The sequence below is a fragment of the Mus caroli genome, chromosome 11 (genome assembly GCF_900094665.2).
Source record: "Mus caroli chromosome 11, CAROLI_EIJ_v1.1, whole genome shotgun sequence".
NCBI classification, from domain to species: Eukaryota; Metazoa; Chordata; class Mammalia; order Rodentia; family Muridae; genus Mus; species Mus caroli.
Genome location: NC_034580.1, coordinates 320,960 through 340,674, shown reverse-complemented (window position 1 = coordinate 340,674; position 19,715 = coordinate 320,960). Strand labels below are relative to the sequence as shown.

General features: G+C 50.5%; 1 protein-coding gene across 4 annotated transcripts; it reads left to right on the top strand.

Moving 5' to 3' along the window:
• Window positions 1–9,062: 9,062 nt before the first annotated feature.
• Inpp5j (inositol polyphosphate-5-phosphatase J) lies at window positions 9,063–19,534 on the top strand. 4 transcript variants are annotated; one of them, XM_021176710.2, is made up of 13 exons: window positions 9,063–9,240; window positions 10,738–11,894; window positions 12,231–12,344; window positions 12,440–12,548; window positions 12,706–12,822; window positions 13,119–13,294; window positions 13,626–13,737; window positions 13,875–13,984; window positions 14,096–14,279; window positions 17,985–18,122; window positions 18,269–18,346; window positions 18,455–18,559; window positions 18,740–19,534. In XM_021176710.2, exons 1-13 carry the CDS (start codon window positions 9,136–9,138, stop codon window positions 19,247–19,249), a joined length of 3,015 nt encoding a protein of 1,004 aa, XP_021032369.1. In that variant the 5' UTR covers window positions 9,063–9,135; the 3' UTR covers window positions 19,250–19,534. The 4 variants fall into 4 exon arrangements, with proteins under 4 accessions (XP_021032369.1, XP_029339998.1, XP_029339999.1 ...); XM_029484138.1 differs by having other exon boundaries at window positions 9,091–9,240; window positions 10,759–11,894; window positions 12,425–12,548; window positions 18,740–19,527; XM_029484139.1 differs by having other exon boundaries at window positions 9,091–9,240; window positions 18,645–19,527.
• The last annotated feature ends 181 nt before the right edge of the window (window positions 19,535–19,715 follow it).

Genomic DNA, 19,715 nt, shown 5'->3' with positions numbered 1-19,715 from the left:
AAAAAAAAAAAAAAAAGAAATGTAAAATAGGCCAATTCGTAGATCTGGGTTTGAGCCCCAAACACCTCTGTGGATCATCTCCCTGGACCAAAGAGGAAACAGGTGGCACTTTATGTCCTCATGCCTTCAGCAGACACAGCAAGTACAATCAGTTTTTTGTCACCCTGGATTTAACCAGTCTCAAGTTGGAAATATTAGGAAGTAAAAACTGCCTCTGTACTGAACATGTACAGACTCTTTTCTTGTTGTTATTCCAACCAATAGAGCATTACAACTATTTATAGTATCTGTATTGTATTAGGTGTTATAAATTATCTAGAAATGATAGAAAGTACAAGAGCAGGCCACACAGGCTTTAGGAAAATATTAAGCCATTTTATCTATGGATTTGAGCATCCTCATATTTCGAGTTTGGGTATGGAAGTGTGCCCTGGAACCAATCCCTGGCAGACAGCAAGAACGCGCTGTGCCCTTTCCCACGGGATCCAGAGAACCTTGTCAACCCTGAGCCAACGCTGCTTGTGATCCAAGGTATTTTTACCTTTCTGGGCTTATTCCACCACTTTAAAAATGCACATTAAAAATGGGGCAGGGGAGCCATCAGCAGATTGTTCCATGACTATAGGCACTTGCTGCCAGGTCTGATGCCCTAAGTTCAAGTCCCAGAACCCATGACAAAAGAAAAGAAGAGACTCCCACATATTGTCCTCTGACCGTCACATGTTTCTAATATCAAGCACTCACAGACAGACAGACAGACAGACAGACAGACACACACACACAAATGAATAAATAAACAAATATAAAAATATTGGGGAGATAACTTAACATGTAGGATCAATTGTTGTATAAGCATGATGACTAAGTCTGGATTCTTACACCAGTGTGAAAAGCCAGCCATGATAATACAAGCCTGTATTCCTGGCACTTAAGAGACAGGGCTCGAGGATCAGAATTCAAAGCCATCCTCAGAGGGGCTGGAAAGATGGCTCAGCAGTTAAGAGGACCGGTTGTTCTTCCAGGGGGCCCATGTTTGATTCTTAGCACCTACATGGAAGCTAACAACTGTTTGTAGTTCTCGTTCCAGGGAATCTGATGCCTTCTCCTGGCCTCTATAAGCCCTGGGGGAATGCATGTGCTGTACATACATGCTTGCAAGCAAAATCTCCATGGACATTGTCTTAGTCAGGGCTTCTATTCCTGCACAAACATCATGACCAAGAAGCAAGCTGGGGAGGAAAGGGTTTATTCAGCTTACACTTCCACATTGCTGTCCATCACCAAAGGAAGTCAGGACTGGAACTCAAGCAGGTCAGAAAGCAGGAGCTGATGCAGAGGCCATGGAGGGATGTTCCTTACTGGCTTGCTTCCCCTGGCTTGCTCAGCCTGCTCTCCTATAGAACCAAGACTACCAGCCCAGAGATGGTCCCACCCACAAGGGGCCTTTCCCCCTTGATCACTAATTGAGAAAATGCCTTACAGTTGGATCTCGTGGATGCATTTCCTCAACTGAAGCTCCTTTCTCTGTGATAACTCCAGCCTGTGTCAAGTTGACACACAAAACTAGCCAGTACAGACATAAAACACAAATAAAAAAATTAAAAAGTTATCTTCCATTTCATAGTGAGTTTAAGACCAGCCTAAACCTATGAGAGCTCAACCACACACACACACACACACACACACACACACACACACACACACACACACACACACACGGGCTAGAGAGGCAGCTCTGGCATTAAAAGCATGGCCTTGATGTTCTTCTAGGGTACAATTCCCAGCATCCACATGGTGGCCCACAACCACCTCTATCTAAGTCCGGTTCCAAGAGATGTACTATAAGATGCCCTCTTCTGGCTTCTGTGAGCACTGTACACAAACATACAGACAGACAAAACATCAGCACACATAAAATAAAACAAACCTAAAAGAATACCACACACGCAATACATAGATACATATATTCATGCATACATGCACACACACATAGAAGATTTTAGCTGTGTATGATGGTTCACACTTGTAATCACAACACTCAGGGGGCAGAGGCAAGACAATTGGCTCAAGCTCAAGGCTACAGAGAAAGACCCTTTTACATCCCCTTCACATTGGCTTGATTGTTAAGAGTTTGAAACAAGTCGGGCAGTAGTGGCGCACACCTTTAATCCCAGCACTTGAGAGGCAGAGGCAGGCAGATTTCTGAGTTTGAGGTCAGCCTGGTCTACAGAGTGAGTTCCAGGACAGCCAGGGCTACACAGAGAAACCCTGTCTCAAAAACAACAACAACAACAAAAGGAGTTTGAAACAAGCTTAGAACTGCAGAGATGGCTCGGTAGGAGGAGCACAGGACCTGAGCTCAGCCCCCTAGAAAGTCCAGAAGTGCACCAGGCCATGTTTAATCAACTCAGGGAGACAGGAGGATATGGGGGTGGGGAGAGCTTGCTGGCCAGCCAGTCTAGCCAAATCAGTGAATCTAGCCGCAATGAGGTAGCATCTTTCAAAATCTAAAGAGTGAAGAAGGGCTGCCTAGGTGGCTCAGAAAGTGAAGGCACTTGCTACAAAACCTGACAGCCTAAACTCAATCTGTGGAACTCACAAGGTAGGAAAGCCAACTCCACAGCTCACTGTGGGATGCCCACACCCACACATAAACACTCCCATCCCCACAATAAATACAGACAATAAAAAAAATCTCCGAGCTGAGTGAGGTAGAGCAAGCCTTTAACCTCAGCTCTCAGCAAGCAGAGGTGGGTGGATGTCTGTGAGTTCCAGGCAGCTAGAGAGACAGTGAGTCGCCTTCTTTCAAAAGGGGACAGAGTATGGTTAGTGAGGGGCTCCTGAGACCAGCATCCATTTCTTTCTTCTTGCTTTCAAACTTGCCAGGACATAAAATATGTTTCTCTTTTCAAATCCTCAAAAGTCTTTTTATATCCCACTAATTTCGCATGGCCCAATCACATGCCCTGAGAATTTGTCCTTGGGATAACCAATCTTGACTCATTCCTAAAGCTGGGCACAAGGTCAACCACACTGTTGTTTGTTGAGGACATAGATGGTAATGGATGGGATGGCCACCATAGCAGCCAACCAATTTTATAAAACACGTATACATGAATATGTTAGTTGAGATCAAAACTATCTAAAGGGAAAAAAAATCCAAAAATAAAAATGGCTATCTCTTGGAGGTTAAAATTATAGGTAAATGTTTCCTTCTTCATATCCTTTTCTGTATTTTCTGTAAGTATATGTCAACTAAACTCAAGTGGTTAAAATTAGTTTACAAAACAGTGGAATATAACTCACTGGCTCTCTCCACCCCAACCCCTACCCGAGAGATTCTACCTATCACAATAAGGACCCCCCCCCCCGGGGTGACGGAAGCCAGAGGCCCCACAGAGCCTGTGGTTTTTCTGCTGACACACCCAAACCCCAGTTCCCCATGAGTCCCTGTTGTTCACTGGACAGGTGCCAGCAAACCACTCTCGTTGCATTAACCTGGACTCTGTGGCTGTTGGGCCACAGCTTGGTCTGCTGAGGGCTGACCACCAGCCAGTAGAACCAGCAGGAGACAATGGCTGCAACAGTACCAGGAACATTCTAGCATCGGCAGCACAAGACCTCCCAGGATAGAGCTCTGCTCACAACCCACACCCCTACGGTGCCAGTGTGCAGTCTAGGCCCCTTGGGTAGGTTGGGACTCAAGTTTTAGTCTGTGATGAGTTTAGGGTCATCAGAGTCACTTTTCAATTTAAGCAAAAATTTAAGGAAGGAGGCAGAAGCAAAAGGACCACAAGTTCAAGACTAGCCTGGGCCTCATAGTGGGGCTTTCTCAAATTCTGTATCACCACCACCAATAACAATAGCAACAACAGCAATAACAAAAGCCCAATAGGCTTAGAACTAAACCTGGGTTGGAGTTAGGATTTAGTCTTTGACTGGGATTAAGGCTCAGTATATGACCAGAGTCAAGGCTCAGTTAACAACAAAGCTCAGAGCTTGGACTTTAACCAGATTCAGGGCTCCATTTTATGACCAAAGTAAACAGAATTTGCATGATACTTGGTGAAAATTCATTATGAGATCAAGGGCTAGTCAATGATTAAGCTCAGAGCTCTTTGACCAAAACCAGTGTTTCATTTTATGTCAGAGCTGGGATTTCGTCTAAAACAAAATTAATCAAGGCTGAGGTTAGCACTCACTGAGGGCTGAGTCTATGTCCAGAATGAAGGTCTCACATTGGGCTCAGACTCTTGCCAGGCTTGCCTAAAGATTCAGTATGTGGCTGGTCACGGTGATGGTCGGAGTATTTTTGAGAGGTAGAGTAGAGGCTTTGCCTTGGCATGGGATCAAGTCTTAGTCAATTTCAAGCTTAGTGTTCGAGCTGGAGACAGGATGAGGGCTATGAACACGGCTTATTCTGGTTCTGTGCTCTATTCTGACCTCTAATGAAGAACTGTTTGGAGACCCAGAAGCCCAGGACAGGGAAGTCTTTAAGGAACAAGAGTTCCCCCAGGCAAGCTTAGCAGGGTCCTGTGCCTGCAGTGAGCTTTTCCTTGCCTGCTGAGGCTGGTGTCCTAGAGTCTTCTAACCTACATGGCTCTGCTGTTTCAGGTCCCTCGCACCAGAATAAAAATAGCCACTCACTTCAGAGCAGCTGACATCGGGTGCCTGGGAGGAGGGGGAGCAGAAGAGAGGGAGGAGGGATGTCTGAGCTCAGCCCCAGCTGTGTGACCTTGGAAAAGTCACTCCTCCTCCAGCCCATTTCCTGAGTGGCAGCATAGGAACGAAGGTAACATCCATCTGTCCCAGAAAGGGGAGTGAGGAGCCAGCCCTATGACAGGACCCTCCAAGAAGGAGTGCTCCCTCCGAGAAGGAGTGCTCCCTTGCAGTCATCTTCCCTGATGCTTCTCTCTGCCACCCAGACATCTCCCACATAGCGCCACAGTGTGACTTCATTCCCCATGGTCTGAGTCTGGATGCAGGGAAGGAGATAGAGGATGGAGCTAAAAGAAGAAAGGGAGAGAAGGAGAGGGAGGGGACCACTGCTCTCTGTCCCCTGACCGAGTGTTATGTCTGAACCGCAAGGCCAGGAGGGCACAGACCAGATTTTGAATGTTTTCCCCGTGAGTCCTCCCCACCCCAGCCCTCACCTGGCTTCTGGGCATTTCTGGGCAGTTCTGCTTGTCACCTCAGACCCCTCTACTTCAACAGTCATGAGACCTCTTTTGTAAGGGGAGAATTATCCATCTCCCTCCTCCCCAGAAGCACTGCCCATTCCTGACCTGTACCCGGGCCCCAGTTTCTTCCTCATCACTGGAGACCTTCTAAGTGGCCTCACAGGAAGAGTGAGGGGGAGAACTCTCCCTTCCTACCCATGACCTGAACCCGAGACTGAAAGGGGAGTGTGGGAAGTTTCCAGAAAGGGGTTGGTTGAGCTGTAGTGTCTGCCTGGCACGTTCTACAGAGTGAGACAAAGCAGGGAGCTGGGAGGGGCCTCTGGAGACAGCCGTCTCCAGGGGGGCGGTTCTCCCTGGCAGCTGCCCCCGGCCTGCCTGCCGCCCTGAGCCCTGGAGCCTGTTATCAACCTCCTTAGTCATCCTTCCAGAAGCTCAAATATAGCTCCTACCAGTTCCCTCTACAGCAGGGGTCCACCCCCTGCCACCCCCTTCCCCTTTCCTTTCTCTTCCAGAGGTACAACCACCTCAGACCTCAGTTTCAGCATCCACTAAATGGGTGGTCTGGAATAGATGGTGATAAGGAGAGGAGCTTGCTTGTGCCTGCTCTAAGCTAACTTCAGATGTACAGCTTGTTTGATCATCACAGCAAACCCAGGAAGTCGCTAGTGCTTTTATTTTCCATACACGGATCAAGACTCTCAGTGACCTCCCAAGGAAATCAGTGGCAGGGACAGAAGCGAAGCCTCCGGGATGACGGGATGACGGGAGTGGGGTGAGGAGCAACCTGCACATTCAACCTGTGATGTCTGTGTTGCTCTCAAGAGCCTCGGAGACCCTTTCTCGGCCCTAGGATTGGTCCTGGGGCAGTGACTTCGCACTCTTTCAGGATCGCTGGGATTGGTCCTGGGGAACGGGATTCTCACTCTTTCAGGATTGCATCAGAAGCTGGCACTGCCGAGGATCCTACTTACCCGTTTGTAGAACAGGAGCTGGAGGAAGCTCTACTTACTCCTTAAGCTCTACTCTTGAGACCGTGACCAAGCTCACATTCTCGCTCATGCAAACCTCCGCTTTCACTTCCAATTCTCTCAGCGCCCTTTCCACCAATGCCACACTCCCACTATCGATCCCCCCCCCTTACCACCACGGCCACTATCCATGGCTTTCACCATGGCCTGTGGCTTCCTCACTTGCATGTGTGCCATCAGCTCCTCCCCTACCTCCCCATCCTCCTCCTTACTACCATGGCCTCCACCTTTGCCATCTGTCCCTCCCACTCATCACTATTGCTGGTCGTCCACTGTGATCGGGTGCGCGAAAATACCCACCATCACTGTCACTGCCACTGCCATCAAAATACCTTTCTGTTCTCGATCTATGCTGGCCTGAGGCTTTGTTCCCCCACACTTGAGCCTTACTTACAAAGATGCTAATCCAGAGACACAGGCCTGACCCAGAGTGAGCCTGGCAGAGCTGGCACAGCCAGGAAAGGCCTCGTAGTGTCTGTTGCCAAGAATTTCACATGGGAGTTGGCTCTGGCCAGTGAAGACGCAGAGATGGTTGTTGACCTGCAAGGACTCTGGGCACAGAACGCTGAGCATTTGGGACTGGGGGTGCCTCAGAGGATAAGAACGCTTGCTGTGCAAGAATGAGGGGCTGAGTTCGGGTTCCCAGAACCCATGTGAAAAGTCGGGCATGGTCATGTGCGTCTGAAACCTTAACATGGAGCTGGTGTGAGGCAGAAACAGAGGGCTTGCTGGGACTTGCTGGCTGTCAGCCTACTTTCATATTCAGTGAGAAACCCTGTCTTAAAGGAATAATAAGGTAGAGAGTGATAGAGCAGAGCACCCGAGGGCCTCCTCTGGCTTCCACACGTGTGCAACTGGACACAAGCTCCTGCTCACACATGGGCACACACCAAGTACACACACACACACACATAATAGATAGATGGATGGATGGATGGATGGATGGATGGATGGATGGATGGATGGATGGATAGATAGATAGATAGATGATAGATAAAAATGCAATCCACAAACAAGCAAAAGAACTCTGAATAGTTCCACCTGACCTGGATTCAATTCATCTTTGGTAACAATCTAGTAATCCTAGAAAAGTGGGGATCCCAGGGAGGACCTTAGCAGGGAGGAATCAGAGTGGACCAGGGCAAACCCTACAGCCCATGTTTCCCACCCCAGATCTGACCTTCACGATCATTTGCTCTGTTTTCTTTCCTTTTTACCTCACATTGACCAGGAGGCTCAATGTCAATAGCAAAGGACGACACTAAACTTTTATTTTTCAACTTGTGTATAGGTGTGTGTATGGCGTGTGTGTGGGGGGGGGGTACTCACAAGAGCCAAAGGGATCAAATCCCCTGGAGCTGGAGTCACAGGTGATTGTGAGTGACCTGACATGGGATCTAGAAATCGAACTTGGGCCCCCTAGATGAGCAATCATATTCTCAACTGCTGAGCCATCTCTCTAGCTCCATGACATTCAATTCTTGATTCTCCTGTCTCTACCTCCCAAGTGCTGGGGCTACAGGCTCAACTCTTCTTACTTCATTCATTCATTCATTCATTCGTTCATTCATTCATCAAACATAACCCTGTACCTGTTAAGCACTAGACTTTCTCTTCCTCCTTCTCCTCCTCCTTCCCCTTCCCTATCCCTCCTCTTCCTCCTCCTCCTCCTCCTCCTTCTTCTTCTTTCTCCATTGGTTCCTTCCTCCATTCTCTCACTGAATGTCTGTGAGAGAATCAGAGCCACTGAAACTTGAGTTGCAAGCTGTCATGTGGTTGCTGGGAATTGAACCTGAGTCCTCTGGAAGAGCGGCCAGTGATCTTAACCACGGAGCCATCTGTCTAGCCCCATTGGGTTCAATTCTTAAAGGTTTGAAAGCCTAATGGACTTTAGGCTTATTTTTAGTTTGGAGTTTTAGAGAAAAGTCTCCCTACGTATCTCTAACAGGCCTGCCTGGCCTTGAACTCACTCTATAGCCCAAGCTAACCTCAACCTTTAGCCAGCCTCCTACCTTGGCACCCCCGGTGCTGGGGTTAAACTATGTGTCACCACCCTATGCATTGCAGGCTTATTTTTAACTCTCCTGCCAAGTCCCTCTCCTCCTGCTGCATCCTCATCCTTCCCGGTTTTCTCTCCCACATACCCGACTGGTTCAAGCCGGTTAGATCACTGGGTTAAGTCACTGAAACCCAGAAGACCTCCTTAGTTCATGGGGTGACCTTGACAAGTGCCTTTCAGAGCCACCGCCAGTGAGTGAGTGTTAGAAGCTGGGACTGGACTGGGACCGGCTTATGTGTGCGGACATCTGAGGGCACTGGGATGTCTGCAGAAGAGGAGGGAGGGGCTGGCAGAGTCTGAAAGGAAGAAGACTCAGTGGATGGAGCCTGACTGTCTGGTTTTGGTATGAGAAGAATAGAGGCAGGCAAGGATAAGGTGGAGGGGGGAGCTAGCCCAAGGCTTAAAAATGGGGCAAGGGTGGGGGCCAAGACAATTCCTGAGCTAAACAGAAAGTTAGGAAAGTGACAGAGCAAGGCAGATGTCCCTGAGGCCCTGGAGAGGAGGCTGCTGACCTCTGACCCACCTGTCCCTGTATTACCTGTGAGTGTGCCTGTGCCCCTCCCTGGAGCAAGGGTGGGTCCTGCCTACTGTCTGGAGGCAGAAGGTGGGGTCTCCTTCAGCATGCAGGAGAGCCAAGCTGATGGGTGCTTATGTTACCCCTAGATGTTCTAGCATCAGCAGCCAGCTCAAGTGTTCCTAGCGGGTAGCCACTTAGCCCTTGCCACCTTCAATAATGGGAAGTGGGTGCCTGTGCCTTTAAATTCTCAGCAGGTTGAAATGGCTGATGACATCACTGGTTCCTGGGAGCTGAGGAGCTGGAGCCAGAACCCAAGGGAGCCAGGCTGGGCTGCCGGGGGCTGCTGCAGACATGGAAGGCCAGACCAGGAGTGGTAGTGCCAGGCCGGGGACCAGGACTGGACTGGGACCCTTGCCTGGGACTCATGGGGCTTTGCAAGCTGAGATACCCTCGAAGGTAAGAGCCCCCAAACCTTAGCCCCCATTCCTGATTCCTGGTCTCACACTCCTCCACCACATATACTCTGCAGGTACCCTGGTGCTCCTGGCTAAGGGACTAGCACTTTTCTGTGCCCACCAAACAGAGACTGGGCAAAAAGGTCACGCTGAAGGGGCAATGATGGGATTCCCATAGAGAAATGGAATCAGCCACAGCCAAGAGTCCCCCAGAAGCACTCTGGATTGGTTGTCAGGGAACCCAGCTGTTCTCCAGCTTTGCTGTGTGACCTTGGGCAAGTTGCTTGTCCCCTCTGAGCCAATGCAAAATGAGGGAGCTTGTGTCTGAAGACTAGAACTGTGACATCTGGGATGTCTAAGTTGTTAGTGCTGGAGGCGGTATGGTGCTTGGGGGGAGGGGGCACACAGTGGGACACTTGGAGCCAAGGAGAGTATCCAAAATGCTGCTTAAAAAAAAGTGGAGTTCAGGGAGGGAGGTGGAAGTAGAATTTCAGGTTCTCTGAACCGAGAAGGACGGGGACAGAGACTGAACTGCGTCTCCAGAGCAAGATGGGGCCACCCTGGGGCGAGTATAGACCTTCCTCTGTCCTCCCTGGCAAAGGACACTTTCTCCTGGCCTCTGGAGACTGGGGACATCATAAACAAAATGGACAAGGCAGGTTTCCTCCCACCTGCCGGTTGTAAAGGATATCCATTTGCCTATCCTCACAGGTGGGGAAAGGACAGGCCAGATAAGAGGGCACAGCCTGGGCAGAGAGAGGCGTGGCATCAGACCGCACTGACTGGCCGAGGAGGGTGGGCTTACTCTCCAGCACTTGGGAAAGCCAGGAAGTGTTAGGCTAAAAGTATGTGCCCCTTGCCCTGGACACATACACCTTAAGATGTGGTATGGTCAGGGACCCTTCCAAAAACGTCCCTTAATTTTACAGACGGGAAACAGTCTGGGCTGAGGAACATTTGCCCCAAATCCCAACGCTGGGATCGGGATCTGTGTGACAGTCTCCATTGCCAGCTCTTGACCCTGAAAGGCCCACTGGAGATGGATCAGCACAGGCAGGGCTGTGACCAATGGGTCAGGGCATGGGTAGAGCATGAGGGGCACCTAAGGGATATCGGCACTGTGGAGGAAGGACATGGGGGGACTTGGGGTGTTGATTCAGCAGCCCTCTGAAAGGGGAGCTGCCCTAGGAGCTCGTCAGGGAACAGGTCGTGGGTACCCCAGGAAGAATAGGAGAGCTCTCAGATTCCCACTGGGCCCATTCAAGGTTTCAGTCTGTCCGTCTGTGAACAGGGTTTCAAGTTTAAGGTGGAAACATGGTTTTGTATCCTGTCTCAGAAGAGTCAGAAACTGACCTGGAACAAGATGGATTGGAGGGAGATAACAGGAAGGATTTCCTTGGAATGACCTGTCCTTAGCTGTGTGTGTCTACCGGGGCTATATGGAAGTGGGGGCTCAGCCCCTGCTAACGTCAGTCTGACTCATCTGCTTGTCCTCTAGAAGGTAAACTCAAGTTTTCAGCTTCCAGCAAAGAACTCGGGCCCAGCATCTTCGGAACCAAGGTTGACCCTGGCACCTGTGGGACCACGAGCAGCTGTGTCACCTCCTTCAGAGAGGCCAAGACTGGTTTTGTCATCTCCCCGACCCATCCTAGCGCCACTGTCCATCGCTGGAGAACAGAAAAGGCCTCCGCCCCCTCACAGCTCCAACAGAGCAGCCACGTCTGTGGGCCAACTGGTAGTATCTGCTGCTGCAGGATCCAAGCCTCCACCAGTCGCCTCAGTCTCAATCCTGGCTCCGAAGTCTCTGGGGCAGCTAGTAATATCTGCCTCTGCTATGTCAAGGCCATCTCCGGCTCCTCTGGGGTCCGTCCTAACTCCAACTTCCAGGGATCAGAAGCAGTTATCACCCACCTCTGTGGGACCTAAGCCAGCATTGGCAACCTCAGGCCTAAGCCTAGCGCTGGCCTCTCAGGAGCAGCCCCCGCAGTCCCCCTCCAGTCCTTCCCCTGTGCCGAGTCCCGTTCTGTCACCCTCTCAGGAGGGTCACCTGGCTGCAGCATCTGTGACATCTACCCCAGCTTCTGAAAGACAGTTGCCGGCTAGACAGAAGGATACCGCAGTTCCCAGGCCCACTCCTCCTGCAGACGGGAGTCTCTACACTCCAGAGCGGGCAGCTGGTCCCGCCACCTCTCCACCAAGGGCCCAAGCTTCCTCAGACCCTCGGCTTTCCCCCTCTTTCCGCGCGAGACCAGAGGCTCCACGCCACAGCCCAGAGGATCCCGTCTTGCCACCGCCACCGCAGACCCTGCCCTTGGATGTGAGCCCAGGCCTTCCAGAGTCTGGCACCCGTTCCCCTGGACTTCTGTCCCCTACCTTTCGGCCAGGAATCCCTTCAAGCCAGACTGTGCCCCCACCTCTGCCCAAGCCACCTCGGTCTCCCAGCCGTTCCCCGAGTCGCTCTCCCAACCGCTCTCCCTGTTTGCCCCCAGCCCCTGAGGTGGCAGTCCCAAGACCTGTCACCCAGGCTGCAGGGCCTGGCAGGTGCCCAAGCCCTAACCTACAGGTACAAGAAAGCCCAGCAGCCACCGCCACCACCACCTCACCAACATCTTCTTGGTCAGCTCAGCCTACCTGCAAGAGCGACCCTGGATTCCGGTGAGATCATGAAAAGTTACTGGGGCTTGAAAGGAGAGACTGGTCATTCTTCCAGGGTGACCGTGCGTTTTAACTCGGTTTGCCTCGATAGGGATGGAGGGGGGGGCGCTAATGGACCTACTTTGGAACCCTGGAAGATGCTCTCTTTCTAGGGGATTTGTTTCTTGGGTTTATCCCTAGGAAGGTAGTTAGGGATGTTAGGCCCACTGTGGATCTTTTATAAGGGCCCTTACATATTTAGCTCCATTTAGCTCCCTAGAAGGAGTTCTGTGAAAGAGAAAGGGAGGGCGGGAAAATGGTATCCAGCAGTAAACCCTCCCATGCACCTGCTTCCAGGATCACTGTGGTTACATGGAATGTGGGGACCGCCATGCCCCCTGACGATGTCACATCTCTTCTTCACCTGGGCAGTGGCCACGACAATGATGGTGCAGATATGATTGCCATAGGGTGAGGAGCAGTGTGGGTGGACCCCTTTCCCTGAGCATTTTGGCCTCCTGGACACACCGTAGGAGGAATTTTTAAAGCAGTCCCTCACCTCCTAGGTTGCAAGAAGTCAACTCCATGATCAACAAGCGGCTCAAGGATGCTCTCTTTACCGACCAGTGGAGTGAGCTCTTCATGGATGCACTGGGGCCTTTCAACTTCGTGCTGGTAACAACATAGACACCCTTGTGAGAAGCAGGGGCCCTTTTGGATTCTTGCTCCCATCCCGGAGACAGTGCTGGGTGTCCCTATTGCCAGGGTAGAGAGATGAGGGGGTAGAGGGAGAGCTGTATGCCGAGGGTCCCCAGCACGCCTCCCCCTGCAGGTGAGCACCGTGAGGATGCAGGGCGTCATTCTGCTGCTCTTTGCCAAGTACTACCACCTACCCTTCCTACGGGATGTGCAGACAGACTGTACTCGTACTGGCCTGGGTGGCTACTGGGTGAGTGGGGGGTGGAGGGTGGGTGGGGTATGGGCCTGAGTGTGGCTTGCAAGATCCCCCACCTCACCCTTGCATCCTTTGCCCCGAGACCCGCCCCAATCCAAGCACCATCCATTTCTACACCCTGCCCCATTCCTTCTCTGGCCCTTCCCTGTCCTAGCCTCCCGTTTCTTTCCTTAGAACTCATCCTGGCTTAAAATTAAGCCTCCTCTGCTCCTCACAAGTTCTTGTGGCCAGCCCAGTGACTCCCCTCCTGGCCCAGGTCAGGCTCATGACCTGTCAAACCTCACCCCTAGGGTAACAAGGGCGGAGTAAGTGTGCGCTTAGCAGCCTTCGGGCACATGCTGTGCTTCCTAAACTGCCACTTGCCCGCACACATGGACAAGGCAGAACAGCGCAAGGATAACTTTCAAACTATCCTTAGCCTCCAGCAATTCCAGGGACCTGGTGCACACGGCATCCTGGATCATGAGTAAGTGAGAATGCAGAGTGCCGGGTTGGGTGGATGGGAATGGTGGGCTACTGACCCACTCGTACCACCTTGGAAAACTGAGGCAGCTAGCAGTTTGGTGGGGGAGGGGAGGATCCTGCAAGGTAGAGCTTTGCTGAGGGATACCTTCTTGCTGAGGTTCCTCACCTGATGTCTCTAGACCCTTTTTTCCCTCCATTCCTTGCCTGACTGAAGGCTCTGGCAGTTCCCACCCACTGGCACTTCTAAAGGGTTGGGTGGGTGACAGGAAGGATCTAGATTGAGTCTTTGAGCTCCATGAACCCACTGACCCCCATTTCCACCCTGTGAGCAGTCTTGTATTCTGGTTTGGGGACCTGAACTTCCGCATTGAGAGCTATGACCTACACTTTGTCAAGTTCGCCATAGACAGCAACCAACTCCATCAGCTCTGGGAGAAGGACCAGGTAGGTAGTAATCTGCCTCCCCTTCCCTGACCCTGAACTCAACCAATATCTCCGGTTTCTGCCCTTGACCTCATCTGTCCCATCCCATCTCTGGATGCTGTACAAGGCCCAAGCTCTACCTTTCTGGATCCTCACAGCTCAACATGGCCAAGAGCACTTGGCCCATCTTGAAAGGTTTCCAGGAAGGGCCCCTTAACTTTGCTCCCACCTTCAAGTTTGACGTGGGTACCAACAAATATGATACCAGGTAAGCCTTAAGAGGGGGATGGGATGAAGGAAAGGGACAGAAGATAAAGCTGGGACTATGCTTTGACCCCCAGATCTTGGAATTCAGGCTACCTACCCTCTTCTATTGCAGTGCCAAAAAGCGGAAGCCTGCCTGGACAGATCGCATTCTGTGGAAGGTCAAGGCTCCAAGTGGAGGTCCCAGTCCCTCAGGAAGAGAGAGCCATAGGCTCCAGGTGACCCAGCACAGCTACCGCAGCCACATGGAGTACACTGTCAGTGACCACAAGCCTGTTGCTGCCCAGTTCATTCTGCAGGTAAGGCATGGCCTCATCTGCCCCTCATGGTGTCCCTTGGATCAGCTGAGCATCCTCTATCAGGAACCTTTCCACCTGTCCTTAACAGCATCCATTTTCTTCAAGTAAAGAGGGAGTGGTGTTATAATCTTCCCTTTCAGATGAGACTGTGCCTGACAGGGCCTTCCCTTGCCTAGGACCACACAGTAAAAGGAGGAAAAAAAGAAGGATTTGAAGCCAAGACAGTTTGATTGAAGAGCTCATATCTTTCGACTATCTGTAGATGACTTTATTCTTCCAAGAAATGTTTAGGGCATCAACCTGAAATTTGAAGAGCAAACTGCTCTTGCAAAGGACCCAAGTTCATTTTCCAGCATCCATGTGAGGTATCTCACAATCACCTACAACTCCAGATTCAGGAGATCTGATGCCTCTAGCCTCTGTGGGCACCTACACACATGCACGTGCCTACCTCCCCATGCACAGAGTCTAAAAAATAATCTCAAAATTCTTTCCTTAAAAAACTGTGCCTATATTGAACAGACACAGGGGTTTTTTCCTTGTCATTTTCCTTAAGCAGTGCAGTAAAGCAACAGCCTTCATGTCATTTGCATTACATTATTATAAGTAATCTAGAAATGAATTAAAGTATATATACAGGGATGTACAGTTACATGCACATACTATATACTGTTTTACATAAGGAACTTCAACCTCCCTGGGGGTTAGCATCTACCAAAGGAACCAAACATACCTGGATGCTCAGGATGATGTCACTGTGTTTAGAACCAAAGTTCCTAGTTGCCAAAGTAAAAGGAGGCATTTCTAGAGTGTAAGATGCTAACTCTCTGGTTTACTATGGGGTAGCCTCAGGCTCCCTATGAGATGGCGTTGTGCCCCAAGTCTAGTGGCAGAAGCAGACAAGGGTAGGTCCCATGTTTCCAACCTTGAAACCTAAACTGCAGTTTCTGGATTTCTTGGTTTGATAAGAAGGAGCCCTGCAGGCCAAAGAATGTTTCTCAAGGTACATCTGTCGGCGATCAGTCGATGGGACTCCACCCACGCCTGGCCTCCTGTGAACTCTGGGACAGGGATGGGGTGGGAGCGTTTGTTGTTATTGTTTCTAAATCACTTCTTGTTATGTCCTAAGCTCCCTCAAGCTCATGATTCTCCTGCCTCAGCTCCTCAAGTGTTAAGGTTACAGGCATGTGCCACCACACTGTAGCCCTTAGTCAGGGACCTCACCTTGAGACTCCACATTAGGCCACATTGTCCTGTTCTTCCTGTGGTGGACAGGAAAAAAAAATGTTACCTGGGGCTTGGGATGCAGCTCAGTGGTAGGACACTTCGCTAGCATAGGTAAGACACTGGGTTCAATCCCAGAATTGCAGAAAGAACTAAAGTTAAAAACAAACAAACAAACAAACTTTTTAAAAAGTTATTGTAAGGTGGGGCCGGTGGCCAATTCCAGGACTGAGTATAGTGAAGCAAATGGATCAAGAGTTCAAAGCTGGCCAGGGCCACATAGTGAGGCCCTGGGTCAAACAATAATAGAAATTACCCACTGAACCAAGCATGGTGGCAAATCTCTCTAATTACAGCATTTTGGAGACTGAGGAAGAAGAATTTCAAGTTCAAATCCAGTCTGGATTATATAATGAGTTGCAGGCCTCCCTGGAACACATTGAGACTCTGTGGTAAAAACAAAAAGACATCCACCATATGTAGGGCCCTTGACGTACACCATCCCTTTGAATGCAGCAGGCTCTGAGATTTCCAAAGTCTCCTTTCTTTCTATTTTAGTGTTGGGGCTATTTATTTATTTTATGCATGTAGGTATTTTGGTTGTGTGTGCTTCTGTGTACCTGGTACTCGTAGAGGCCAGAAGAAAGAGGGTGGGTAGTTGTAAGCCACCATTTGAATGCTGGGAAGGAATTGAACCTGGGTCCTCTATTCTTGTTTTTGTTTTTTAAAGATTTATTTATTTTATATATGTGAGTACACTGTCACTGTCTTCATGCACACCAGAAGAGGACATCAAATCCCACTACAGATGGTTGTGAGCCACCATGTGGTTGCTGGGAATTGAACTCAGGACCTCTGGAAGCAGCCAGTGCTCTTAACTGCTGAGCCATCTCTCCAGCCCCTTGCTTTGCCCCCCTCCTCCTCCTTTTTTTTTTTTTTAACATTTATTTATGTGCCCAGGTGTGCACTCTCTGAAAGGGTTCAGAAGATAACTTTGGGAGCTGGAGCTCACATTCTCTCTGAATGTGGATCGAGAGAATAAACTCAGCTCACTCCTTACCCACCAGGCCCTCTCCCTGGCTTTGTTTTATGATTGGTTGGGGATTTTGTTTTTTTTTTTTTTTTTTTTTTTTTTTTTTTTTTTTTTTTTTTTTTTTTTTTTTTTTTTTTTTTTTGAGAACAGACTCTCTTGTAGTCTGGTCTGGTGTCCAACCAAGGACCATTCTAGAATCTGATTTCCAGCCTGCACCTAAGTATTAAGGTTATGGGCATGTACCTCCATGCCATGCCTCTGCAGGGATTTTGACCTTGCAAGCCTTAGAGCACATTTCAGCCTGCCCTTCAGTTAGGAACCGGGGACAGTGAAAGAGTGTACTGGTTTCTTCTGGAACAGCTACACTCTGAAACTAGGGAAAGAAACCCGAAACCAGATCAACAGGGACCAGACAAAGGCAAGGCTGGCACCACGTGAGCCTTTCCTTAAGGACACAGGTGGCCAGGTCTCTGGCTGCTTGCCACTGCAGAAACTCCACCTGTCTAGGTGACTCCCTGGTTGTCCTGGCTGGTCCCAGAGGAAAACCACTCGTGATAATAATTTGTCTTCATGGACTCAAGGCAAGGCAGTGTTATTAATTGGCTCTCAGTAGTAAGATTCAGATGGGGGAAACTAAGTCTGGGGATGGCCAGGGTCTTGTCTGAGGTTGCACAGCAATGTAACAGTAGAGCTGGAAAATGAGCTGAGGTCTTCAGCAACTGTTTCTGGCCTCTTGTTAGCTCCAGGAAATCGAACTTATCTCAGAATCCTGTGTACCATGGGACTTTACCTATCTCCCTTGCTATCATTTAAGCAAATTATTTAATAATTTCAAGCTCCAGGCACACACAGAGACACACACAGGCAAAACACCCCCACACACAGTGCACAGACACACATGCAGGAAAAACACTCACAGACACAAAACAATTTTTTTTTTTTTTTGGTTTTTCGAAACAGGGTTTCTTTGTATAGCCCTGGCTGCCCTGGAACTCACTCTGTAGACCAGGCTGGCCTCAAACTCAGAAACCTGCCTGCCTCTGCCCCCAAGTGCAATTTAATTTTTTAAAAAATTAAAACAAAACACGAGTTTCCAGACCAAGGGCCTGCCTTCTGAGAGGCTAAGGAAGTTGACCATTGTATAAGCTGACAATGGCTGAGCTGAGGCCAAGTCTAAGACTGGCTGGCTTCAGATCGATGCCCCACCAGAGGCAGGAATTTTTGTTTGATTTTTACCATATTTTTGGAATAGTGTTTCACTATATAGCCCATCCTGGCCTAGAACTTGCTGTGTTACCCAAGGCTATACTCAAATTATCCATCCTCCTGCCTCAACCTCCAGAATACTGTTATTACAAGTATGGGTCACTACCCAAGAGGCCTAGGTATGTGGAATGCTAGAGGGTCTCTGAGTGACATCATCCTCTGTCCCTGCCTTGCTTGGGCAGTTTGCCTTCAGGGATGATGTTCCTCTGGTGCGGCTGGAGGTAGCCGATGAATGGGCAAGGCCAGAGCAGGCTGTGGTGAGGTACCGCGTGGAAACAGTATTTGCCCGAAGCTCCTGGGACTGGATCGGCTTGTACCGGGTAAGACTCTGCAGGAAGGAAGTCACTCTGCAGGAAGGAAGGGGCCTGCAGGCCCTCTCTATCACTGGCTTATCCCGCTTTTGGTCATGCTCTGCTAGGAAGCTGCTAGTTTTAAGGGATCAAAACCGGGGTTCCTCTTTCCCTAGGTGGGCTTCCGTCACTGTAAGGACTATGTGGCTTACGTCTGGGCCAAGCATGAGGAAGTGGATGGGAATATCTACCAGGTACTTACAAGAAGGGGAGGGTTGGGGACACCAGGATTCTACTTGGGGGAGGGAGTCCTGAGGCTGCCCGCTGGCCCCAGCTTGGGCCTCTACCCTTGTGTCTACCAGGTGACCTTCAGTGAGGAGTCACTGCCCAAGGGCCACGGAGACTTCATTCTGGGTTACTATAGCCACCACCACAGCATCCTCATTGGTGTCACAGAACCCTTTCAGGTAAATGGATCAGACGATAGGGCCAAAGCAGGCCAAGATGTCCCAGTCGAATGTTATATCTGCCATGTTCTCTCTGTGACCTTAGACCAGTAGCCCAACCTCACTGGGTCTGCCAACGGGGAAGGAGGGAGTGGGCAGGCTAAAGAGTGGAGTTGCCCCAGCGGCCAGTGTTCTCTCCAGATCTCGCTGCCTACCTCAGAATCTGCCAGCAGCAGCACAGATAGCTCAGGCACCAGCTCGGAGGGGGAGGATGACAGCACACTGGAGCTGCTGGCACCCAAGTCCCGCAGCCCCAGCCCTGGCAAGTCCAAGAGACACCGTAGTCGCAGCCCTGGCCTAGCCCGCTTCCCCAGTCTCGCTCTCCATCCCTCGTCCCGTGAACGCCGCCGTGGTGGCAGCCGAAGTCCCTCGCCCCAGAGCCGCCAACTGCCTCGGGTAGCCCCTGACAGGGGGCACAGTAGTGGCAGCCGAGGTAGTAGTGAGGAGGGGCCCTCTGGGCTGCCTGGACCCTGGGCCTTCCCACCCTCTGTGCCTCGAAGCCTGGGCCTGCTTCCAGCCTTGCGCCTGGAGACCGTAGACCCTGGTGGTGGAGGCTCCTGGGGAGCTGACCAGGAGGCCCCTGACCCTAATAACCTGTCCCCTAGCCCCCAGGGCAGACTGGGGCTGGAGGAAGGGGGTTTGGGGCCCTGATGGGGGAGGCAGACGGCCTAGACAGTCTCATTCTGCCTATCTTCCACAAGCCTGCCTGCCTGCCTCTCTCTTGCTGCTGCTCCAGCCGTTAACCACATCTGCCACTCTGTCTTGGCCAGGAGTGGCCTACTGGGGGGTCCCCAAACTCAGTCCTGGCACCACCTCAACTGTGACAATCAGCAAAGCCTCGCCTGGGCCCTCATGTGGGATGATGGGGGGAACGGACAGATATTCCCATCTTGGAGGTCATCCATTAGGAATTAAATTCTCCAGCTTCACTCTTGGCTCCTTCCTGACTTGTCAGCAGTTGCAGATGTGACAGAGTGATAGAACTGACATATATTAGGCACCAGCTGTATATGGAAACATGCCATCTTTCATTTCCACCATAATCCTGTGTGCTCAGTGCCATCCTTAGAGCCATTACACAGATGGGCAAATTGAAGCCAAGAGGACGAATCTCAAA

Bases quoted from the DNA above. Each gene is read 5' to 3' on its own strand.
- Inpp5j (XM_029484137.1), top strand. From the start codon at position 9,136: ATGGAAGGCCAGACCAGGAGTGGTAGTGCCAGGCCGGGGACCAGGACT. The intron at 12,345-12,424 runs GTGAGGAGCAGT...TTTTTAAAGCAG, and splicing joins GCAGATATGATTGCCATAGG to TCCCTCACCTCCTAGGTTGC. The intron at 13,985-14,095 runs GTAAGCCTTAAG...CTTCTATTGCAG, and splicing joins ACCAACAAATATGATACCAG to TGCCAAAAAGCGGAAGCCTG.